The sequence below is a fragment of the Ovis aries genome, chromosome 9 (genome assembly GCF_016772045.2).
Source record: "Ovis aries strain OAR_USU_Benz2616 breed Rambouillet chromosome 9, ARS-UI_Ramb_v3.0, whole genome shotgun sequence".
NCBI classification, from domain to species: Eukaryota; Metazoa; Chordata; class Mammalia; order Artiodactyla; family Bovidae; genus Ovis; species Ovis aries.
The window spans coordinates 58710273-58736779 of NC_056062.1; the positions used below are offsets into that span (position 1 = coordinate 58710273).

Genomic DNA, 26507 nt, shown 5'->3' on the forward strand with positions numbered 1-26507 from the left:
AATACTTTGGAGGTGTTGAGGAAGCTACTCTTGATTCAAATGTATCATCAAGAAATGGAAAGAAGTGTGAAAGTGGAAAGGAAAGGGAGTTGTGGAAAGGGAGAGGTCAAGGGAGTTGTAAATATTGTGAAAAGTTGGAAGAAGGAAAACAAGGGGGTCTCATGTAGGTGAGAAGCAGTTCAAACTATGAAATATTTGAGAGTGTTTCTAGTTTGTGTGTGAATTGACCCAGTGGAGAGGGAGATTTTGAAGATACAAAGGATAAAAGGGGTAACCTCTAGAGCAAGGGCCATCAGCACCAGCAAGAGTTTAGATATATTATGTCTTGGAGAAGGTGTCCTTTCTGGAAAGGGTGGTTGGTACAGGTAAGGAATGTTATAACTATAAAATAAAACACATGACTGTTAAAGATATTACTACCTGTACTGTGATAGGCACTGTTCTCAACTTATCACATGTTAATTCATTAACCTTCACATGACTCTTGTGAGGTAGGTACCATCATCATCCCTATTTACAAATAACAAAAGAGGTGCAGAGATGTTAAGTGACTTGCTTGTGGTCACTCAACTAGTTCATGGTAAAACTGCAGTTTGGTTAAAAACAGAAGATGTTTGTGACTTCCCTGGTGATCCAGTGGATAAGACTTCACCGTCTAATGCAGGGGGTGTGGATTTGGTTCCTAGTCAGGGAGCTAAGCTCCCACATGCCTCGCAGCCAAAAAAACCAAACCCTAAAACAGAAGCAATATTATAACAAATTCAATAAAGACTGTAAGAATGGCCCACATTAAAAAAAAAAAAAAGAAAGTCTTAAAAAGATGTTCATTCCAGGTTTCCTAGTTAGGACACTTTGGGGAATACTGGATTCAGACATTATCATCTTCAGAATTTTTTAAATTATGAGACTTAAATGATCACCTACTAATATACTGTTATGTCAGTTATATCAATGAAGTTTTTTTAAAGGATGATCTCTAAGGACATCCACTGACATTGTCAGTGGGACAGTAACCATTTCTTGCCTGAGTTTATTTTGTAATAACTAATTCCAGGTAGGACAAGGATGGAATCGAGGACTTTGAATTCTCACATGTTGAGAGGGAATAATTTTCAGAACATGAGTCCTCTTCTGGAGAGGTTAGGCTTTGTGGGGGTGGGCGGGGGGTGCTTGCCTGGGGACCAGGGGTTGGGTGTAGAGGCCAGCCAGCGGATACCGCAAGGGCACCCTGATTCTGCAGCCTGGGGTCAGGGTTTCAGGAAACTAGCAGCAAGTAGGAGTGATGTCAGAAAGGTGAAAAGAAAAAAGGTGAAATGATGCTGAAAATAAACTTGGCCAACTGTTCGGTTTTGCCAAGATGGGAACATCATCTCCATTTCCTTCCATCTCCTGCCTCCTTTCTGCTTTTAAAGGCCTTAAGATTTAGGTTTCCAGGGTGCTGAGGCCATTGTCCCTGATTCTAATGATAAGGGAGAGTGCTTTTCCCCAGCTAATGTTCCGTCTATTGCTTGCTAAGTGCCTCTCTACAAACCCACGAAGCTCCTGCCTCCCTCTGACCTGCTTTGCCTGGCCAGGGTTTCTTAACTGAAATTCAGTTGCTTGGCTTTGGCACAGCACGTTTGCTGGGGCTCACCCCAGGCCTTCATCATTGCAATCCTACTACTCTGGCTTGCCTTCCCGAGTACAGCCTCTCGTTGGAGCCACAGCTGACCTATTGGCAGCTGGACCAGGTGCTCCTGTTCCCGTTTCATAAATTAGGATGCGAAGGCTCTCTTGCCCAGGGCCCCATAACTCATTAGTGACGGAGCTCAGATTTAGAACTCAGCATCTCAAGTCTTTTTTATTATGGCCTCTGTTTGCTGCCATGATTTGGAAGGGATGGTACAGTGCCTACTTTGAAGTGGGATACTCTAAAAGGGAGCAAGAATTTTCTTCAGTTATGAGTGAAGGCAGCCAGAATGGAACCTGAAGTCGTGGACTTCCCTGGAGGCCTCTAATCCTTGGCTCAAGTGATAAGTTTCTCTTTCTCTCTCCTAGTATTTTATTGATTCACTATAACTGTATCTTCTAAATAGTCTTATGAAAGTAATATTTAAACAAACACTTTTCAGGTATGAAAAATTTTCCTATTTACCCTAGAAAGAAAAAAATATGAAAACAGGAATAAGAAACTAAGAATAAGAATAGTTAACATTTATTAGGCACTTGCTGATATTAGCAGCTGGGACTGCTGCTCAGCCAACATATACTGATATAGCTGTTATTGGTTGTTAATAGACAAGGACTTTACTGATGGATTGGAGTCCAGGCCATACTGGTAGTCTTAAATCCTCTGACTGTTCCAGTAACCCTACAAGATGGTAGTTAATATTCATTTCGTACATAACAAAATTAAAGCCCAGACAGATTAAATAACTTCCCCCAAATCATTGTTGTGCATTGTTCAGTCACCCAGTTGTGTCTGACTCTGTGACCTCATGGACTGCAGTATGCCAGGCTGCCCTGTCCTTCTCTATCTCCCAGAGTTTGCTCAAATTCATGTCCATTGAGTTGGTGATGTCATCCAACCATCTCATCCAGTGTCACCTCCTTCTACTCCTGCCCTCAATCTTTCCCAGCATCAGGGTCTTTTCTACTAAGTTGGCTGTTCACATCAGATGACCAAAATACTGGAGCTTCAGCTTCACCATTAGTCCTTCCAACTAGTATTCAGGGTTGATTTCCCTCAAAACTCATTGCTTTGATCTCCTTGCTGTCCAAGAGACTTTCAGGAATCTTCTCCAGCACCACAGTTCCAAGGCATCAATTCTTTGGCTCTCACAACCGTATGTGACCACTGGGAAGACCATAGCCTTGACTATACAGACCTTTCTCAGCAGAGGAATATCTCTGCTTTTCAACACACCGTCTAGGTTTGTCATAGCTTTCCTGCCAAGAAGCAATCGTCTTCTGATTTCATGGCTGCAGTCACTATCCTCAGTGATCTTAGAGCCCAAGAAGAGGAAATCTGTCACTGCTTCCACCTTCTCCCCATTTATTTGCCATGAGGTTGGAGAAGACTCTTGAGAGTCCCTTGGACTGCAAGGAGATCCAACCAGTCCATTCTGAAGGAGATCAGTCCTGGGTGTTCTTTGGAAGGAATGATGCTAAAGCTGAAACTCCAGTACTTTGGCCACCTCATGCGAAGAGTTGACTCATTGGAAAAGACTGATGCTGGGAGGGACTGGGGGCAGGAGGAGAAGGGGACGACAGAGGATGAGATGGCTGGGTGGCATCACAGACTTGATGGATGTGAGTTTGAGTCAACTCCAGGAGTTGGTGATGGAGAGGGAGACCTGGCATGCTGCAATTCATGGGGTCGCAAAGAGTTGGACACGACTGAGCAACTGGACTGAATGGGACCAGATGCCATGATCTTAGTTTTAAGCTAGCTCTTTCACTCTGCTTCAGCCTCAGCAAGAGGCTCTTTAGTTCCTCCCTGCTTTCTGCCATTAGAGTGGAATCATCTGCATATCTGAGGTTGTTGGTGTTTCTCCCATCTATCTTGATTCCAGCTTGTAACTCATTCAGTTTGGCATTTCTCATGATGTGCTCAGAGTATAGGTTAAACAAACAGGGTGACCAGTTGGTAAATGATGGATCAAGAATTCAACCACCAATTCAGATGACTTCAGTGCCCATTCTGTTGCTATTAAACAAGGAGGCCACCGTGATACACCCAGTAGATCACCCTGGGAGAGTTTATATTTCTTCCTTGACTTTATGTAGGTAATTGACTGTACCTGGTGTAATTTTATTCTGCCCCCTTGCTGCTGCTGCTGTTGGTTCATTCATGTCTGACTGTGCAACCCCATAGACGGTAGCCCACCAGGCTCCACCGTCCCTGGGATTTCTCCAGGCAAGAACACTGGAGTGGGTTGCCATTTCCTTCTCCAATGCAGGAAAGTGAAGTTGCTCAGTCGTGTCCAACTCTTAGCGACACCATGGACTGCAGTCTACCAGGTTCCTTCATCCATGGGATTTTCTAGGCAAGAGTACTGGAGTGGGTTGCCATTGCCTTCTCTCTTCTGCCCCCTTCTGTTCTTAAAAAATGTCTGTAGGCATGATGCTCAGTTTCATTCTCTTCAGTTGCAGCACTACTGAGGACAATGATTAGAGCTCTTGACAGGGCAACAGATATGTAACTGTCCACATTTCTCAAGGTATCATCACAGCGCTAGTCCTGTAATTTGTTGATGGTTATTGTCAAGGTCACAACCATAGAAAATACGTTTTATAATGAAAGGTGTATGTGTTTCAGTCTTCTCTGGTGACTCAGATGGTAAAGAATCTACCTTCAATGCAGGAGACCCAGGTTCGATCCCTGGGTGGGGAAGATCCCCTGGAGAAGGAAATGGCAATCCACTCTAGTAATATTGCCTGGAAAATCCCATGGACAGAGGAGCCTGGTAGGCTACAGTCCATTGGGTCGCAAAGAGTCGGACATGACTGAGCAACTTCACTTCATTTCCTTTTATTCTTAAAAATGTTCTTTTAACAAGGTTTTCTACCTTTGCTTCTGAAGTTTCATCTTGGTCTCCTAAATCTGTCTATCTAGTTATTCCCTAATGTAGTGGTCCCCAACCTCCAGGATCTAATGCTTGTTGATCTGAGCTGATGTAATTATAATAGAAGTAAAGGACACAATAAATGTAATGCACTTGAATCATCTGGAAACCATCCCCCCCAACCCCAGTCTGTGGAAAAATTGCCTTTCACAAAACCAGTCCCTGGTGCCAAAAAGGTTGAGGACCACTGCCCTAATGTCTCATTGATGTATTCTTGTTTATCCTATGGAGGATGTTCAGCCATCTTTATTCTTAACGTTCTAAAATCTTTGATCATGTAAACATTCAGAATTACTGTTATTTTTATATTCAGCTACTACGTAACTGTGTCCTCCAAGTGCTGCCTGAATGCTCAGTCTTGTCCAGCTGTTTACCATCCCATGGACAAATAGTCCAGGCTCTTCTGTCCATGGAATTTTCCAGGCAAGAATACTGGAGTGGGTTGCCATTTCATCCTCCAGGGGATCTTCTCAACCCAGGGATCGAGCCCACGTCTCCTGCATTTAAGGCAGATTCTTTACCACTGAGTCACCTGGGAAGCCCTCTAAGTGTTAGATACTTGTAAATTAGGGTTACATTTTCAGACAGTGAGTCATGCCCATTTTTTTTAATAAGTGAATATAGACAGATATTCTCTGCCATTTATTAAGGGTTTACTGTACACCAAGGATTGTGGCTTATAATCATTTTTTATAATGCCTGCTACAATATATGTATCCCCACTTTGCATATGAGGAAACACGCTTTGGTTAAGTATCTGTATGAGGCTACTTAATAAAAGAAACAGAATGAAGCCTGTATATGTATGTATATTTAAGAACATCATCATAGTGTCTAAATTCTTTGACTACTTACTATGTGCAAGGAAGTATATTAAGCACTTTATAAACGGGATTTTATTAGTTTTGTTAGCTTAATTTCAAAATGAGTTATTTTCTTTAAAAAATTGCTTAAAATGAGGGATTGTTTTCTTAATGTCCTATAAACTTATCACTAATTCCAAACAAAAATTTGTTTGTTAAACTCTTCTCCATGCATTCATATGGTATTCTGTCAATCTCTTCTCATTGAAGAAAAATTTCCCCAAAGAATTCTGGCTGGTTTTAAGGAAGTCCATCTCTAGACTTGCTTTAGAGCTGCCGTGTTTCGGTTTCCTTTCGCCAGTCTCCTTGGGTTGCCTTTCTTGGCGTCTGTGTTATATTCCCTCTTCTAGGACCCTAGATCTATCTCTTACTTTGTTTCCGCCTTTGTTCTGATGGATCCCATCCCCCTGTTACCTCCTGAGAAAAGGTACATGGCAAGCATACTTTGGAGAACTTCGTATCTGATGAGGTATATATTCTGCCCTTGTATTTAACTGATAAATTGATTAGGCTTTTAAAAATAAGTTGAACATTGCCTTCCCTCCCAATGTTGAAGCCTCTAATATCTTCTAGTTTCCAGTCCTGGTTTTGAGAAATCTGAAGCTTCACCATTCTTGATCATTGGTATGAAATACACATTTTTTTGAAATTATTAAATCTTTTCTATTTCTAGTGCTGAGAAGCTTGATGAGAATATGCTTTGGTGTGAGTCTATTTCTATCCATTGCATTGTGTACTTAGTGGTTTTTTAAAGTAGAAACTCATGTCATTCATTTCTGGGAAGTTTTTTGAATTATTTATTTGATTTCCTTTTATCCAATTCATTCTGTTCTTTATTTCTCTGGCTGCTATTTTTGAGATGATAAATTTCCTGGACTGGTTTTTATTTTTGAAATCTGTGTTTCCTATTTCTCGTCTCTGTTCTTTTTGTTCTGTTTTCTGGTAGATTAATTTTTCAAACTTCTATGGCACTTATAATTTCTACTATCATTTTTAACTTTTCAAAGAGATTTTTTTTTAGTTTTCTGAAGTTTTTATAGCATCCTAATCTTGTTTTGTGGATGTAATCTTTTTATATTTTATTGAGGATATTAATGCTAACATTTTTATTTTTTCAACTGAAATTTATTTCACTCTGTATTTCTTCCAGTGCACTTTTCTTTCTAGTCATTCTAGTCTTTTTTGACTGGATATTGTCAGATGTTTGTAGATATTAGGCTTTCCTTATATTTAAATAGCCCATGCTAAAAATTAGGAAGATCTCTTTGAATTGGGTCTGTCAGTCATGGTTTTCATTGTAAGATGAATTGGCTGAATATTTTTTAGGACAAGGGAGTGGGTCATCTTATGTCAGGACTTCTAGGGGTTTTTTTGTTGTTGTTGTAGGTGTCGGTTTGTTTTTAATTGGGCTGGGCTGGTTAATTACTCAGAAGACCCAGTATTCAAACTCTAGTATCTGATTGCTGAGTATAAGCCTTGTCACCAATTAACTTCCATTATCTAGGTATATTTTATTATTTTTAAAAAAGTTGGCAATCTAAGCGTAGATTTTCTATGAATACCCATTTCCAAAGAGGATGCTTTTAACCAGAAATTTTCTTCCACTACGATTATAACCTGTGTGTGTGTGTGTGTATGAGTTCCTAAAAGAATAACTGGTGCATAGTAGGTGCTCAGAAAACAATTGTTGTCTGAATTCATATTTTTCTCAGCACATCAGGCTTTTTGAACAATGTACAATGGGGTGAGAAGAAAGCCTTAAGTTTCGTAACTTCCATCCTAGTGCTCTAGTGTGCATATAACCACTCAGATTTGACAAAAGCAGTCAGGCAAACTAACACATTAATAGAGGCAACCCTGAAAGAGAGAGTGTTCTGTTTATGGAACTTCTTGGGGTAAAAGTGTATTTTATATTTGAGACCAGGGGTGGTTGTTGAAGTGGCAGCCAGCTATAAGTCAGCCTGGAAAAGGTGAGTGGAAAAGTGCTGGCTCAGATCACAAAGCTGCTCCTCTTAGGAACCTGCAGACCCTTGTGTGTTCAGATGGCGGCATTTTGGAACTTGATTTAAGCACATGTTCTGCTGACTGCTTCCTAGAGACTTGCCCATCTGCTCCTTTCTGCTGATTGGGTCTTTTTGAACTTAGAGAGACGTCCCCATGGGTCTCCCACAGCTGCCTCTTTCCGTTCTGACCTAGCTTTTTCTCCTCGCTTGTCCTCTGTGTCTTCCCACCAGTTCTTCATCATTGGGGTGGAAATGGAGGAGAGCTGGGTGATGCTGAGCTGGCCTCTCTGGAAGAGCCAACTGTGGAACCCAGAGGACTCGCCTGTTGGCATGACCACGTGCTCTGTGGTGACGCCTTTGTCGTCTGTCTGAACATCTGGGTTCCCAGTCTCAGGGAGCCGCCAGTAGGTCAAGACTCCCTGAAAGAAGAAGGAGGTGAGCAAGACCTCTCCCCTGAGGGCAGTGAGTCCATGTTTAAAGATAATCTTTCAGAAAAGCTTGAACTTAGACTCAGTCAGCCAACCATGTTGGGTTTGTCAGGAGATGAGAGGGAAAAAAAAAGGGTACTGTACAGGGAAACAGGGTCATAATGGGGAGAGTGTGGTGTCTGGAATTACATAAAGAAGAATCACTCACTATGTATGAAGGAAAATAAATTACCCAGTTAACAAAGCTTTATTTTAAAAAATTATTTATCCAGTTACAAAGACCTAAAAGCATAGTTTGTTGCAAGCCTGAAGGTTTAAAAAAAATTTTTTTTACATAATTAGCTATATTCTGTTACTATCCTAGAGAAAGATACTATTAGAAATTCAAGAATAAAAAAAATGCAACATAGAAGCATTTCCTTACCAGTCAATTTAACCTTTTAAAATAATTATAATTACACATTTATTACATATACCCTTTGGAAAGTAGAAAGAAAAAAATATTATCCAGGGACCTAACTTTGAAAGACAGCCACTGTCAGTATTTGGCCTATTTTCTTCTAGGCGTTTTCTTTGTATGGTTTTTGGTTTTGCATAGCAGGCATAAGGCATTTTACTTGCCTCATAGTAGATTTTTTTGGTCTTCAATTGGAGTCAACTGTGGTTATATTCTGATAATACATGTCTGTGATTTATTCTTTTCTTGTCATGAGGCTGAATAAGCAGTGCTTTAGTTCTTGGCTTAAATAAATTCTTTATATGCTTTTAACATAAAACATTGTTCAGATTAGAAAGTGAATAATCCTTAGAGCAAAGAAGTGTGATGTATGTTTCACAACCCTTTTTTAAAAAAGTATCAGATCTTTAAAAAAGAAAGTCAGAAGCACAAAAATGGCTTGGGGAAAATGTGTGAAACAAAGATAAGATTTTTAAGGTTTCCAGATGGGAGGCAGTCTCTCAGTGGCCCTAGAACACATGATAGATGCCTAGCATTGCTTATTAAATAGACAATAATTTTTATTACATATAACATGGTGGTCTCAAGGCAGAGAGGGAAACCTTTATCTTTTCCCTTGGAAAAGGCACGGAAAAGAACAATTGAGTGCAACAGAGGCACTGCTGAAGCCAGTTGGAAATTCTGCTAACTAGTTGCTACATCAGAGGCACCTGCCCTCAATATCACAACCAATAAAATGAGGTGGTTAAACTATATAATTTTAATAAGTTTCTCTCCTCCTCTGACTCAATGAGTTTATGATCCTGGGACCAAACACTGAGAATATAAAGATGCAGAAACCCAGCAACTTGACTTTTCCTTTTCCTCTTCCAGTCAGTTACCAGGTTTGACCCATTTTACTATCTAAGTCAGGGTCTGGCAAACGACCATCCTAGGACAGAGTTATGCTCATTAGTTTATGGATTTATTGCTGCCTTTGTACTGCAGCTTCCCTGGTGGCTCAGCTGGGAAAGAATCCGCCTGTGATGCAGGAGACCCCGGTTTGATTCCTGGGTCGGGAAGATCTGCTGGAGAAGGGATAGGCTACCCACTCCTGTATTCTTGGGCTTCCCTGGTGATTTAACTGGTAAAGAATCTGCCTGCAATGGAGGGGACCTGGGTTTGATCGCTGAGTTGGGAAGATCCCTTGGAGGAGGGAACAGCTAACCACTCCAGTACTCTGGCCTGGAGAATTCCGTGAACTATGTAGTCCCCAGGGTCACAGAGAGTTGGACATGACTGAGCAACATTCACTTTTGTACTGCTGTGGCAGAGTTGGGCAATTGCAACACTGTCTGGTTAGCAAAGCTGTAAATATTTACTATCCAGACCCTTGACAGTAAAAGCTAATCAACCCCTGATCTAAATAATTTACAAACACATGCCCTCTCATTTTCACTACCTTTGTCCTAACTTAGGTCTTCATCTCTTCTCACCTGGAGAACCCAAGAGCCTTAATCTTAGGGTTTCTCACTCTAGTTTTGAGCCTCCCAAATGTGTTGCTTACAGAGATACAGGATAACTTTTTAGAAAAAATTTGAAATGGCAGTTTGCTTGCTTAAAACCCTCAAGAGGCACCCTGTTGAACTTAGGATAAAAATCCCAGTTCTTTACCTAACACACAGTTCAAAAACCACTCCACTGACATCTGAAGACCCTTGTAGTCATGAGAATAGGAGTGTGTTTGATGTGACGCGTGTGATATGAATTTCAGCCTTAGAAAACCCAGCCTAACTCAACCAGGCTTGAGTACAAACAGGCTTTATACTGGCTCCCCCAACTAAGAAGCCTGGGTGCAGATCTGGATGAAACCTTTCCCAAGGCTAGGTTTCTAGTTATGTCACCTGAAATCTGTCTCTCTTTTGGCTCCTCTGCTGTGGTAGCCCTGTTCACACGGTGGCTTTCATCTTGGGAGGTCAGGACTGCCATAGCAGTTCCTGCCTCATAGCCTCCTGTGGACACATCTTATCCCTCACAAGTGCAGAGGTCTCTCTGATTGGACAGCAGAGGTCATGTGATCAAGGGTAAGGGACTGTGCTGAGGGGTTTAGGGCCAGTGCCTGTGCTTGAGCTCAGGAATTGGTGACATCCCCCCTGAACCATAAGGAGTGGAAAGAGGAGGGGAGGGCATTATCCCCAAGGAAATATTGGGCTGTTGTGGAAACAGGATGGAGGTGGACTGGGACAAAATAACCAAGATTCACTGAGCATGCCATGAGCAGGAGCCCTTTGACAGTCATACAGTAGTAGTTGCAATGAGTACCTGGAGAGGCAGACTATCACAAGATCTGGGAATTGTGATTGCCTTTTTCAGGGGTTCTTAATTCTGTCTCTTCATTAGAAGGACGAGATGCCTGGGCTCTTCGAGGACCAATGAACTTGGGAGCTCTTTCTGGTTGGCTAAGTAAGAATGATTTAACAAGTTCTCCAAGTGACTGTAATGTGTAGCTAAGGTGACCCATTGACTGGGCTTAGATCCTAACTTCATTTACTGGTCTAAGAAATGGGAACAATTCTATTGTCCATCCAGATTTGGGGAATGAATAAATGAGGTGATTCTATCATTCATCATCCAGCCAAATTTGGGTGATGTATGTAAGGAATATAGCCTACCTACTTACTCAAGTAAAGGGTAGTTGTTTTTTTTGTTTGTTTTTTTTTTTTTGTTGTTGTTGTTGTTTTTAAATAAGGGCACCAGTTATGTTGGATTAGGGCTCACCTTCATTGCCTCATTTTTCCTTGATTACCTCTTTAAAGGTCCTGTTTCCCAGTATAGTTACATTGGGGCTTAAAACATTAGCATATGAATTTGTGTGTGTTTGTGTAGGGGGGTCACAATTCAGTCCACAGCAGGTACTGATCTTTTCATTCTCTGATAGCTAGTGTTTCTTTACCCAGAAAAATAGAGACATACATACGTGTTAAACCTTGCATGCATTTATGGACTTTGAAGATTCCTGTTAAAAAGGAACATTCGAAGCAGTCTTGCAGAGGAAAACAAATACCAGAGACAAGGAGGTGTGTAAAAGAGGACAAGCCCATTCATTCATTCACTTACTCATTTAACAGGTATTTGCCAAATGCTGCTGCATGAACCAGGCCCTGTGCTAGGGTTATAACAATGACACAGGCAAGGCTCCTTTGTCTCATGACTTACTTTTTTTATTTCTGGAGTTGGGCAGTAAACACATCCACAATTCTGTATCAGAGAGCACCTAGTGCTATGTGTTTGAGAACTGAAATGGAGTGATGGGGTGGTATTTGCCTGGGAAGCCATTTAGATTTTGTGGTCAGGAATGTCTTCGCCGAGAAGATGCTGCTGCAGTGGAGGCCTGAATAACAAGGAGTCAGCCGTGTACAAAGGGGCAGAGGGTTGATGGCTGATGAAATGCCTGCTAGTCCCCGGTTTATTTTAGTATCAGCTGGCAGAGCCACCTCCTCCAGCACCAGCTGCTTCTCAGATTCCCTTCTGCTGCCCACAGAGCCAGCCTTCAGAATCTGCTCCGAGATAGGCATGGCTCTTGTGGATTGCTCCCCTCCCTCTGGATGTCTTTCTCTTATCCTGTTGCAGAAATGTTTAGGTCACGTGTTCAAAGCGGGTGAAACCCATCGAGGCAAATATCGGTGCCTCTAAACTCTCATTGACGTTCCCAGAGCTTAGTCACTACTGTCTCCTGCTTGAATTAGAGTTACCATTGTAAGGAGAGAAATTGGCATTGGTGTTGTGGTAAATGCATAAACAATCATTGTGCTGTGTAACAGCACAGTTGTGCTTCCATAACAACATGGGAATTAAAGGGACCTCAAACAGCACCGGGATGGGAGGGAGAAGACTTTCCCTAGAAGCTGCATCCTGAAAGGTCCCCACTGGCCTTGGGATAAAGAGCAGAATCCTACTGTGGCTTTCAGACTCCTGTGGGTCTGGCACCTGCCACCTTCTCTAGTTCTGTCTACCTCTCGGCTAAGAGAGGCTGGCATCCGTTCTACTCTGTGTGTCTCATCCTAGGGCAAAGTTTGAAAGAGCAGTTGCCTCTAGGCATGCCCTTTCCCTGCTTATGACAGGTGCATGTGAAGCCAAGCAAACTTCATAGCATGCTGAACTCTGTTGCTCATATCTCCTACACTCACAGCCACTGGCCAAATGAACTCACATGGTCAAGACCAGAGTCATCGTATAGGAACGTATTCTGCTCCGAGGGTAGGAGAGCGAATGTTTATCAAGCAGTAATCTGATCCACCCTAGCAGCATGAGTGCTTGGAGAAGGAAATGACAACCCACTCCAGCATTCTTGTGTGAAAAATCCCATGGACAGAGGAGCCTGGTGGGCTATAGTCCATGAGGTCACAGAGTTGGACACAACAACTAAGGCAATCTGATCCACCCTAGCATCCTTAAGTGCTTAGAAAAGTGCCCAGGTCGGTTGACCTAAATTAGAAACAACAGTGGACTATGTAACAATCTAATGTCTGGAAGTGGGAAAAGAAAAGTTTGTCAATATATTCACAACAGAGTTGAGGAAAGAGTATTATATAGGGTGAGACGAGCATGTCAATAGACTTTTGGGAGGAATGAGTAGGCTGGTTGAAGGTGGGGCAAAGCCTGAGGATTCCGCTGAAATTGGAAAGTACAAACTTAGAGCAGTACCTTTTTTCTCGTGGTTTTTAATAGCAGCAGCCAAGAAGGCAAACAGTTGGATTGATAAGTTTCTGTGAACTGAACTTTATGTGCTTGATCCCCACTCCCTTCTCCTCTCTAATCTTAAGGAGAGACTGAGATAGTGTAACAGTTGGTGTTTACAATGTTTTAATTGCTGTCATATTGAGAACTGACTAGAAGCATCTTTAGAAATAATTTATACCACCATAAAATGAATTGCTAATCTTTCAGAGAATATTCTTTAGCATTGTTTTTGTTTGTATACCAGCCAAGAAGAGCTAGACCAATCAGTGAAGACACTGCTAAAATATTTTAGAAGCATTGTCTGATTCGAAGAGCTAAGTGGGAATATAAATCCTTTCTCAAATATTCACTCGCACTCGCTGCTATTCGCTTGTGGTTTTGTCGTCATTGTCTCCTAGGGCAGTGTGCGTGTGTATGCTTAACATGTCTACAACATGCACACCCACCAGTGCTCAGTGGTAGGGCTCACAGGTGGGAACGTAAGGGCAGTGGAGTATGTGTTGACTTCTACCAGCAGGCATTGTTCATAGTCCTTATGGTGAGCCCAGTACTGAAAGCAACAAAGGTAATGATGTTGATAATTAACGACATGATCCATTTGATGCCTAACTTTTGAGTGGTGACCTGAAGTGGTAGCATACTGCCCTGAATCATGAAAGAAAGCTTTGGGAGTTCAGATGAAGTAATACAAGTATGTGTTGGGATAGGGGAGAGGGTTTTAATGAGACTTAAACTGTATCTTTGACTCAGGTGGTAAAAGAATCTGCCTGCAATGAGGGAGACCCAGGTTCGATTCCTGGGTAGATAAGATCCCCTGGAGAAGGGAATAGCTACTCACTCAGGTATTCTTGCCTAGAGAATTCCATGCACAGAGGAGCCTGTCAGGCTACAGTCCATTGGGTCACAAAGAGTGAGACATGAGTGAGTGACTCTTTCACCTTTGAACTGTATCTGAAGGCCACATGCATATCAACATGTGAATGATCTCATCATAGTCATCCATGTTCCTGAAACATATTAGCTAATTTCTCCCTGCTCAAAATCTTGCTTTTCCAACTGTTTAGTGAAAAATATTACCTTTTATCCTAATACTCAAGACATTACTCTCTCATAATCTGCTCCCAGATTATCCTGTCTCATCTTCATGATTTTTTTTCATTTAGGTTTTTAAAAAAATTTTTTTTAATTAATTTAATTTTTATTGAAGGATAATTGCTTTACAGAATTTTGCTGTTTTCTGTCAAACCTCAACATGAATCAGCCATAGGCATACATATATCCCCTTCCTTTTGTTTTCTTTTCTTTTTTTTATTATTTTTTTAATTTTAAAATCTTTAATTCTTACATGCATTCCCAAACATGAACCCCCCTCCCGCCTCCCTTCCCATAACATCTCTCTGGGTCATCCCCATGCACCAGCCCCAAGCATCCTGTATCCTGCGTCAGACATAGACTGGCGATTCGATTCTTACATGATAGTATACAGGTTAGAATGCCATTCTCCCAAATCATCCCACCCTCTCCCTCTCCCTCTGATTCCAAAAGTCCGTTATACACATCTGTGTCTTTTTTGCTGTCTTGCATACAGGGTCGTCATTGCCATCTTTCTAAATTCCATATATATGTGTTAGTATACTGTATTGGTGTTTTTCTTTCTGGCTTACTTCACTCTGTATAATCGGCTCCAGTTTCATCCATCTCATCAGAACTGATTCAAATGAATTCTTTTTAATGGCTGAGTAATACTCCATTGTGTATATGTACCACAGCTTTCTTATCCATTCATCTGCGGATGGACATCTAGGTTGTTTCCATGTCCTGGCTATTATAAACAGTGCTGCGATGAACATTGGGGTACATGTGTCTCTTTCAATTCTGGTTTCCTCGGTGTGTATGCCCAGCAGTGGAATTGCTGGGTCATAAGGTAGTTCTATTTGCAATTTTTTAAGGAATCTCCACACTGTTCTCCATAGTGGCTGTACTAGTTTGCATTCCCACCAACAGTGTAGGAGGGTTCCCTTTTCTCCACATCCTCTCCAGCATTTATTGCTTGCAGATTTTTGGATCACAGCCATTCTGACTGGTGTGAAGTGGTACCTCATTGTGGTTTTGATTTGCATTTCTCTAATAATGAGTGATGTTGAGCATCTTTTCATGTGTTCATTTAGGTTTTAAAAGACTTATTCCCTCTTGTAAATGCTCCAGACTTCCCTAATCTGCACTTTTTATTTTTTAAAAATTATTGGTTTATACTTGATTTGCAGTATTGTGTTAGTTTCAGGTATACCACAAAGGGAATTAATTATACATCTATCCAAGGCTTCCCTGGTGGTTCAGAGGTTAAAACTTCTGCCTGCAATGTGGGAAACCTGTTTTCCATCCCTGGTTCGGGAAGATCCCCTGGAGAAAGAAATGGCAACCCACTCCAGTATTCTTGCCTGGAGAATCCCATGGACAGAGAAGCCTGGTGGGCTACAGTCCACAGGGTCACAAAGAATCAGACATGACTGAGTGACTTAACTTTCACTTTCATTTTCATACATATATCCACTCTTTTTTTTTTTTTCCTTTCCCCATATAGGCCATTGCAGAGTATTGAATCGAGTTCTCTGTGCTATACAGCAGGCTCTTATTAGTTTATCTATTTTATATATAGTACTGGGTATATGTCAGTCCCAGTCTCCTACTTGGTCCTTCTGCTTAGATGCCTTCTCCTGATCTGAGTACAAACCTCACCTCTTCAAACCCAGTCTAAAATTCCAAGTTCCTGTGAAGCCTTGCCTGTTTTAGAGGAGATAGTGGTGGTAGCTGGAAGTAATTATTCCTTCTCATTTTGGAAGCCTCTCATCATTACTTCAGCAGTGTTTATTCCCACTGTGTCTTATCATCTGCAAATAACTGTTGGAATGCTTATTTATGGTCATTATCATAGAAATGTTCAATCTTCTAGTTTTCATATAGACAAGTAATTTTTTAAAATGAGGATGCTGAGTTCCTATAACTTTTTTGTTAACATTAAAACTTATGTGCACAGATTCAGAGGTACTTGGTTTTCCCAGGTGCACCAGTGGTAAAGAATCTGACTGCCAGTGCAGGAGACATAAGAGACACAGGTTTAATCCCTGGGTTGGGAAGATCCCCTGGAAGAGGGCATGGCAATCCACTCCAGTATTCTTGCTGGAGAGTCTCATGGACAGAGGAGTCTGGTGGGCTACAGTCCATAGGGTTGCAAAAGAATCGAACATGACCGAGGCGACTTAGCAAACTCACAGCACAGAGGTACTCACAAACTCTTACCTAATTTCATAAAAGATACACAGTTGACATCAGGAAATTCAAGGACAACAATATCAAAATGAAGGACATGGCTTTATACTGGAAACATGATCAGTGGAAAACTCCTAAGAGTCTGTTTTCATTGAGAACCAATGACATTTACATCGCATATATTTCTCTTCTCTGGGTAGGCATTTGGGAGCCACTATTTTAGTACACTGTGAGCTTTGCCAGAGCTGAATTATCTCTGATTCCTAATTTATCTTTGTCTTTCTCAGATATCTTGGGTCTCTAAAAGCTTATAACAGCAATAACAGCAACAACAACAAAAACTGATTGTGACAACAGAGCAGAGTTGGGGAGTAGATGTTTCAAACATCTGACAGTTGTCTAAAGTATCCAAACAAGCACATCACTTTCATAAAATTCTATCTGAAATGTGTATGAAAGGACAATAGACAGGTTACAAGGGATCTTCATGATCAATGAGCAAAAATTTTACAAAATTCCAGATTATGGCATTATATTTCATCATTTTCTTATCCTTAAAATGTAGGTTTGTTGTCCAGTCGCTAGGATGTGTCTGACTCTGTACGCCCAGGGACTGTAGCACACCAGGCTCCTCTGTCCTCCACTGTCTCCCAGAGTTTACTCAAATTCATGTCCATTGAGTTGATGATGCTATCTAATATCTCATCTTTTGCTGCCCACTTCTCCTCCTGCCCTCAATCTTTCCCAGCCTCAGGGCTTTTCCAGTGAGTCAGCTGTTCGCATCAGGTGGCCAAAGTATTGGAGCTTCAGCATCAGTACTTCCAGTGAATATTCAGGGTTGATTTCCTTTAGAATTGACTGGTTTGATCTCCTTGTGGTCCAAAGGACTCTCAAGACTCTTCTCCAACACCGCAGTTCAAAAGCATCAGTTCTTCAGTGCTTAACCTTCTTTATGGTCCAGCCCCTACATCTGCACAGGACTACTGGAAAAAATTATACCTTTGACTATATAGACCTTTGTCGGCAAAGTAATGTCTCTGCTTTTTATTTTTAATTTTTACTTTATTTTACTTTACAATACTGTATTGGTTTTGCCATACATTGACATGAATCCACCACGGGTGTATACAAGCTCCCAATCCTGAATCCCCCTCCCACCCCATATCATCTCTCTGGATCATCCCCATGCACCAGCCCCAAGCATCCTGTATCCTGTATCGAACATAGACTGGCACTTCGTTTCTTACCTGATAGTATACATGTTTCAATGCCATTCTCCCAAATCATCCCACCCTCTCCCTCAGAGTCCAAAAGTCCATTCTATACATCTGTGTCTCTTGCTGTCTCGCATACAGGGTCATCATTACCATCTTTCTAAATTCCGTATATATGTGTCAGTATATTGTATTGGTGTTTTTCTTTCTGGCTGGCTTCACTCTGTATAATTGGCTCCAGTTTCATCCACCTCATTAGAACTGATTCAAATGTATTCTTTTTAATGGCTGAGTAATACTCCATTGTGTATATGTACCACAGCTTTCTTATCCATTCATCTGCTGGTGGACATCTAGGTTGTTTCCATGTCCTGGCTATTATAAACAGTGCTGCAATGAACATTGGGGTACATGTATCTCTCTCAATTCTGGTTTCCTCGGTGTGTATGCCCAGCAGTGGAATTGCTGGGTCATAAGGCAGTTCTATTTGCAATTTTTAAGGAATCTCCACACTGTTCTCCATAGTGGCTGTACTAGTTTGCATTCCCACCAACAGTGTAAGAGGGTTCCCTTTTCTCCACATCCTCTCCAGCATTTACTGCTTGTAGACTTTTTGATCACAGCCATTCTGACTGGTGTGAAATGGTACCTCATTGTGGTCTTGATTTGCATTTCTCTGATAATGAGTGATGTTGAGCATCTTTTCATGTGTTTGTTAGCCATCTGTATGTCTTCTTTGGAGAAATGCCTATTTAGTTCTTTGGCCCATTTTTTGATTGGGTTGTTTATTTTTCTGGAGTTGAGCTGCATAAGTTGCTTGTATATTTTTGAGATTAGTTGTTCGTCAGTTGCTTCATTTGCTATTGTTTTCTCCCATTCAGAAGGCTGTCTTTTCACCTTACTTATAGTTTCCTTTGTTGTGCAAAAGCTTTTAATTTTAATTAGATCCTATTTGTTTATTTTTGCTTTTATTTCCAGTATTCTGGGAGGTGGATCATAGAGGATCCTGCTGTGATTTATGTCTGAGAGTGTTTTGCCTATGTTCTCCTCTAGGAGTTTTATAGTTTCTGGTCTTACGTTTAGATCTTTAATCCATTTTGAGTTTATTTTTGTGTGTGGTGTTAGAAAGTGATCTAGTTTCATTCTTTTACAAGTGGTTGACCAGTTTTCTCAGCACCACTTGTTAAAGAGATTGTCTTTAATCCATTGTATATTCTTGCCTCCTTTGTTGAAGACAAGGTGCCCATAGGTGTGTGGATTTATCTCTGGGCTTTCTATTTTGTTCCATTGATGTATATTTCTGTCTTTGTGCCAGTACCATACTGTCTTAATGACTGTGGCTTTGTAGTAGAGCCTGAAGTCAGGCACGTTGATTCCTCCAGTTCCATTCTTCTTTCTCAAGATTGCTTTTGGCTATTCGAGGTTTTTTGTATTTCCATACAAATCTTTAAATTATTTGTTCTAGTTCTGTGAAAAATACCGCTGGTAGCGTCATAGGGATTGCTTTGAATCTGTAGATTGCTTTGGGTAGTATACTCATTTTCACTATATTGATTCTTCCAATCCATGAACATGGTGTATTTCTCCATCTATTAGTGTCCTCTTTGATTTCTTTCATCAGTGTTTTATAGTTTTCGATATATAGGTCTTTAGTTTCTTTAGGTAGATATATTCCTAAGTATTTTATTCTTTTCATTGAGATGGTGAATGGAATTGTTTCCTTAATTTCTTTTTCTACTTTCTCATTATTAGTGTATAGGAATGCAAGGGATTTCTGTGTGTTGATTTTATATCCTGCAACTTTACTATATTCATTAATTTGCTCTAGTAATTTTCTGGTGGAGTCTTTAGGGTTTTCTATGTAGAGGATCATGTCATCTGCAAACAGTGAAAGTTTTACTTCTTCTTTTCCAATTTGGATTCCGTTTATTTCCTTTTCTGCTCTGATTGCTGTGGCCAAAACTTCCAGAACTATGTTGAATAGTAGTGGTGAAAGTGGGCACCCTTGTCTTGTTCCTGACTCTAGGGGAAATGCTTTCAATTTTTCACTGTTGAGGATAATGTTTGCTGTGGGTTTGTCATATATAGCTTTTATTATGCTGAGGTATGTTCCTTCTATTCCTGCTTTCTGGAGAGTTTTTATCATAAATGGATGTTGAATTTTGTCAAAGGCCTTCTCTGCATCTATTGAGATAATCATATGGCTTTTATTTTTCAATTTGTTAATGTGGTGAATTACATTGATTGATTTGCAGATATTGAAGAATCCTTGCATCCCTGGGATAAAGCCCACTTGGTCATGGTGTATGATCTTTTTAATGTGTTGTTGGATTCTGATTGCTAGAATTTTGTTGAGGATTTTTGCATCTATGTTCATCAGTGATATTGGCCTGTAGTTTTCTTTTTCTGTGGCGTCTTTGTCAGGTTTTGGTATTAGGGTGATGGTGGCCTCAAAGAATGAGTTTGGAAGTTTACCTTCCTGTGCAATTTTCTGGAAGAGTTTGAGGAGGATAGGTGTTAGCTCTTCTCGAAATTTTTGGTAGGATTCAGCTGTGAAGCCGTCTGGACCTGGGCTTTTGTTTGCTGGAAGATTTCTGATTACAGTTTCAATTTCTGTGCTTGTGATGGGTCTGTTAAGATTTTCTATTTCTTCCTGGTTCAGTTTTGGAAAGTTGTACTTTCCTAGGAATTTGTCCATTTCTTCCACATTGTCCATTTTATTGGCATATAATTGCTGATAGTAGTCTCTTATGATCCTTTGTATTTCTGTGTTGTCTGTTGTGATCTCTCCATTTTCATTTCTAATTTTATTGATTTGATTTTTCTCTTTGTTTCTTGATAAGTCTAGCTAATTGTTTGCCAATCATTTATCCTTTCAAAGAACCATCTTTTGGCTTTGTTGATTTTTGCTATGGTCTCTTTTGTTTCTTTTGCATTTATTTCTGCCCTAATTTTTAAGATTTCTTTCCTTCTACTAACCCTGGGGTTCTCCATTTCTTCCTTTTCTAGTTGCTTTAGGTGTAGAGTTAGGTTATTTATTTGACTTTTTTCTTGTTTCTTGAGGTGTGCCTGTATTGCTATGAACTTTCCTCTAAGCACTGCTTTTATGGTGTCCCACAGATTTTGGGTTGTGTTTTCATTTTCATTCATTTCTATGCATAATTTGATTTCTTTTTTGATTTCTTCTGTGATTTGTTGGTTATTCAGAAGCGTGTTTTTCAGCCTTCATATGTTGGGATTTTTAATTATTTTTCTCCTGTAATTGAGATCTAATCTTAGTGCATTGTGGTCAGAAAAGATGCTTGGAATGATTTTGATTTTTTGAATTTATCAAGGTTAGATTTATGGCCCAGAAGGTTTGTCATAGCTTTCCTTCCAAGGAGCAAGCATCTTTTAATTTCACAGCTGCAGTCACTGTCTGCAGTAATTTTGGAGCCCAGGAAAATAAAATTTGTCACTGTGTCCACTTTTCCCCTTTTATTTGCTGTGAAGTGATGAGACTGGATGCCATGATCTTAGTTTTTTAAATGCTGAATTTTAAGCCAGATTTTTCACTCTCTTAAACCCTCATCAAGAGGCTCTTTAGTTCTTCTTCACTTTCTGCTGTTAGAGTGATATCATCTGCATTTCTGAGATTATTGATATTTCTCACAGCGGTCTTGATTCCAGCTTGTGACTCATCCAGCCCAGTGTTTCTCATTATGTACTCTGCATATAAGTTAAATAAAAAGGGTGACAATATACACCTTGCCATACTCTTTTTCCCAGTTTTGAACCAAGTTCTGGTTCCATGTCCAGCTCTAGTCATTACTTCTTGACCCTCATACAGGTTTCTCAGAAGACCAGTAGGGGGTCTGGTACTCCCACTTCAAAAATTTTACAGTTTGTTGTGATCCACACACTCAAAGACTTTATAGTCAGTGAAGCAGAAGTAGATGTTTTTCTGGAATTCCCTTGCTTTCTCCATGCTCCAAGGAATGTTGGCAATTTGATCTCTGGTTCCTCTGGCCCTTCAGAACCCAGCTTGTACATCTGAAATCTCTTGGTTTACTTACTGCTGAAACTTAGCTTGAAGGATTTGGAGCATAACCTTTCTAGCATGTAAAATGAGTACAGTTCTATGGTAGTTTGAACATTCTTTGGTATTGCAATGAAAACTGACTTTTTCCAGTCCTTTGACCACTACTGAATTTTCCAAGTTTGCTGACATATTGAGTGCAGTACTTTAACAGCATCATCTTTGAGGATTTGAAATAGCTTGACTGGAATTCCATCACCTCCACTAGCTTTGTTCTCAAGGGTGTCTGGCTCTAGGTGAGTAATCATACTATCATGGTTATCTGGGTCATTGAGACCTTTATTGTACAGTTTTTCTGTGTATTCTTGCCCCCCTCATCTTAATCTCTTCTGCTTCTCTAAGTTCCTTACCATTTCTGTCCTTTATTTTGCCTGTCCTTGCATGAAATGTTCCCTTGATATCTCCAGTTTTCTTGAAGAGGTCTCTAGTCTTTCCCATTCTATTGTTTTCCTCCATTTCTTTGCATCGTTCTTTGAATAAGACCTTCTTATTATCCTTGCTATTGTCTGGAACCCTGCCTTCATTTGGACATATCTTTCTTTTTCTCCTTTATCTTTTGCTTCTCTTCTCTCCCCAGCAATTTGTAAAACCTCCTCAGACAACTGCTTTACCTTCTTGCATCCTTTTCTTTGGGATGGTTTTGGTCACTGCCTCCTGTACAAACCTCCTGTTACAAACCTTCTTCTGTAGTTCTTCAGGCACTCCATCAAATCTAATTCCTTGAATCTATTTGTCACCTCTGCTCTATAAGGGATTTGATTTAGGTCATACCTGAGTGGCCTAGTGTTTTTCCCTACTTCCTTATATTTAAGCCTGAGTTTTGCAATCAGGTGCTGATGGTTTGAGCCACAGTCAGCTCCAGGTCTTGTTTTTGCTACTGTATAGATCTTCTCCATCTTTGGCTGCAAAGAACATAATCAGTCTGATTTTGGTATTGACGGTCTGATGATGTCCATGTGTAGAGTCATCTCTTAGGTTGTTGAAAAAGAGTGTTTGCTATGACCAGCGTTTTCTCTTGGCAAAACTGTTAGTTTTGCCCTACTTCATTTTGTACTCTAGGGCCAAACTTGCCTGTTATTCCAGGTTTCTCTTGACTTCCTACTTTTGCATTCCAGCCCTCTGTGATGCAAAGGACATCTTTTTTTTGGTGTTAGTTCTAGAAGGTGTTGTAGATATGGTTATTTAAATCACTGAAACAAATATAGAAAAGCCAGAAATCATTTCCAAATTCTTGTTTTTTCAGTTCCTTTTCAAGTAACATTTATAGAACAAAGCAGTTTGATTTCAGCATTGGGAAGAAAGACACTGATTTTTTTTTCAAGTTTGTACTAGCCCTAGAACGTGCTATAATGATGGAAATGTTCAGTAATCTGCACTCTCTGATATGGTAGCCACAGCAGCACATGGTTGATGAGCAATGGAAATGTGGCTGGTGTGGCAGAGGAACTAAATTTCATCTGTTCTTAAATATAATTAAAATAGCCACATGCAGCTGTTGACTCCTGTGTTGGACTGTGTGGCTTCAAAGGATTGACCAAGGAGTATTGAGCTACACTTTGTGGTGCTAATTTGGATGGCATCTTATCAATTTTCTTAGTAAACTTGAGAAACTTGAACATGAGCATTTTTTAAAAAAATTAGTCTCCAGGAAATGATATGCCTTTTAAAGGCTTTATTGACTTTTGAGCTACTTTTAGTCCTCAGATCACCACAATTTTTAAAATTAGTTATTTTTTATATTTAATTGTTTGTTTCTTGCTGTGGTGGGTCTTCGTTGCTACATGGGCTTTCCTCTAGTTGCAGAGAGCAGTAACTATTCTTCATTGTTGTGCACAGGCTTCCCATTGCAGAGGCTTCTCTCATTGTAGGACACAGGCTGTAAGGCATGTGGTCTTCGGTTTTTTCAGCGTGTGGGCTCAGTAGTTGAGGCTCTCAGGCTCTAAGAGCACAATCTGAACAGTTGTAGCACAAGGCCTTAGTTGCTCTGCGGCATGTACGATCTTCCCAGACCAGGGATCAAACTTGTATCTCCTCCATTGGTAGTGGATTCTTTACACACTGAGCCCTATCACAAGTGTTTAAAATGCTGATTCTCAATCTTTAAATTACAATCGTCTGTTTCTTCCACTGGTATAGCTCTTCTTTGATCGTTTAGGTAATGTGATTTTTGACTTACATGTACTTGTACACGGACACCAATCCATACATATATGCACCTATAGATAGCATATATACATTTGTGACGATCAGGTGAAATGAGGGATGGGACTTGTTTTAAACTTGAGTGTTCCTTTAGCCTGAGCATTACTATGAATAGAGAAAATAAGCAAACAGAATTGTCTGCCAAGTTGATCTGGCTCCACCCCCTTGGGGAAGGAGAACACCCACATTCGTCAAGTCAAACCAGAACCTATCAGGCCTTTTTCATGTTTCTGTGATTTGACAGAAAACTGATGTTTCTTCCTGAAATATTCTTTTTTCACTTCACTTGTGGGGTGACCCTTGCAAGAGAATTTTAAAGTTGCTTTTCTTCTCTGAAGCCTCTATCTGACCTTTTGTCCTCTTCTCCCCTTCCTAGCCACACCAACCAGTCAGCCTTTTCTTTTTAGTGGAGTTGTGTGTATTTGTGGTCCTGGTCTTTGCTTTAGAAGAAATCAGTATCACAAAGATGATATTAATGAGACTGAAGGAAGTATTGACTGCGGCGGTTACCGTCTGTGAGGCATTTAGCAAAATGCCAAGCGTTGACTAAACACTTTAAATACATTTCATCTAACCCTTCTAAAGCATTGTAGAAAAGTTATGATTGTTCCAATTTTATGGATAAGACAACCTAATGCAAAGTAAGTTGTCCAAAGCCTACCACCTGGTCAGCCTACCACCTGAGTTAATGGTTTTACTGACTAAGGGTTAATTAAGATGTAGAGAGAAAAAGAAAAACCTCTTATTCCCCATAGTATCATGGTGTGGTGGGAACAGCATTGTATGTCATGTGAAAGAGTTCTTGTTTTCATTTTTACCTTAGCCATTTTCATGGTGGCCTTAAGTGGGTCAAGTCTTTCTCTCCTGATTTCTAATTCCCTCCTTCTCCTAAAAAATACCTTAGTGATAGAAAATGCAACATCCTCCATATGTTAATTCTACATTATTATACTTCCTCCTCCCTTCTCAAAATACCAGATTGTACTATGTAAAGACTTTTTAAACAATCAGACACTTTCAGTTCATTAGCTTGGTTTGACAGACAGCCATCAGCTCACCTTTAGAGCATATGTTTCAAGGTGCAGCAATTTGCTTTTATTTTTATGTCTGTCCTCATTCCTCAACTCTCACCAAGATTGTTTATATATTTGAAAAACTGTCATTTTTTTTCTTCTGGCTTTGCTTCACCTTTTTTTTTTTTTTAAATTTCCTTTTAGTTTTCCCTTTTCACTTAGGGCTCCTACTTTTCACGTCTGTAATGTGTTTATCCTTTAAGGTTACATGATACCATTTTGCTTGTTTAACAGTTGTTAAAATTGCTAATGCCAAATATTTCTCTGTGTTGATGGATGACAGAAGGATGTAAATGGAGTGTGGATGCTCACTGACTATGCGCTAAGTGTTGGGTGTCCCATATATGCCATCTCGTGTTATCAATACAGTAACAATGTGTGGCTGAGTAATAAGGTCGTATTAGTATTTCCATTTCATGGAAAAGAAGTGATATAACTTGGCTATGATGAAATATATACAGTTAGTAAGTATAGACCTTGGGCTTGCATCAGCTTGTAGCTGAATAGAGGGGAGGGATGTGAATAAAAACACAGGATTCAGAGTAGGCACTTCACTGGCAGTCCAGTGGTTAAGACTGCTTTTCAGTGCAGGGAATGTGAGTTCAGTGGGCAGCTAAGATCCCACATGCTTTATGGCCAAAAAAACACATCATAAAACAAGAAGCGATATTGTTACAAACTCAATAAAGACTTGGTGCATGGGGATGACCCAGAAAGATGTTATGGGGAGGGAGGTGGGAGGGGGGTTCATGTTTGGGAATGCATGTAAGAATTAAAGATTTTCAAATTTAAAAAATAAAAAACTAAAAAAAAAAAAAAGTCTTAACAAAATAAAAATGAAAGACAAAACAAACCCCAAAACACTTGTAAATATTTAAGTGTATCTAGTCTTTGTATTTGGTGAAAGCAATGGCATTTCAGTAATGGCCACTCCAGTACTCTTGCCTGGAAAATCCCATGGACAGAGGAGCCTGGTAGGTTGCAGTCCATGGGGTCACTAAGAGTCGGACATGACTGAGTGACTTCACTTTCACTTTTCACTTTCATGCACTGGAGAAGGAAATGGCAACCCACTCCAGTGTTCTTGCCTGGAGAATCCCAGGGATGGGGGAGCCTGATGGGCTGCCGTCTATGGGGTTTCACAGAGTCAGATAAGACTGAAGCGACTTAGCAGCAGCAGCGTTTGTGTTTTGTTACATTTTAAAGATTACTTTATATTCAGTATGCTGTTGTCATTTAGTTGCTCAGTCGAGTCCAACTCTTTGCAGCCTCATGGACTGCAGCACACTGGGCTTCCCTGTCCTTCATTATCTCCTGAAGTTTGCTCAAACCCATGTCCACTGAGTCGTTGATGCCATCAAATCATCTCGTCCTCTGTCGCCCCCTTCTCCTGCCTTCAATCTTTCCCAGCATCAGTGTCTTTTCTAATGAGTCGGCTCTTTGCATCAGGTGGCCAAAGTATTGGAACTTCAGCTTCAGCATCAGTCCTTCCAAGGAATATCCAATAGAAAGCAAGTATTTTAAGTGTTCAGGTCACTGAGTATTGATACTCACATCGTGTTGTGTAACTGAAGCAAGATGTAGAACACTTGCACT

At 40.3% G+C, this 26507-nt stretch overlaps 1 protein-coding gene across 13 annotated transcripts in view; it reads left to right on the forward strand.

The window, feature by feature from the left end:
* SAMD12 (sterile alpha motif domain containing 12) overlaps nucleotides 1-26507 on the forward strand; it is a 455621-nt gene that overhangs the window by 12672 nt on the left and 416442 nt on the right. For 7 of the 13 annotated variants that reach the window (XM_042254362.2, XM_042254363.2, XM_042254366.2 and 4 more), the window contains exon 2: nucleotides 7705-7908. The exons of the other annotated variants lie outside the window; for them this stretch is intronic. In XM_042254362.2, the coding sequence (XP_042110296.1) occupies nucleotides 7705-7908 (204 nt within the window). The remainder of the gene's footprint in view (nucleotides 1-7704; nucleotides 7909-26507) is intronic. 13 annotated transcript variants of the gene reach the window in all.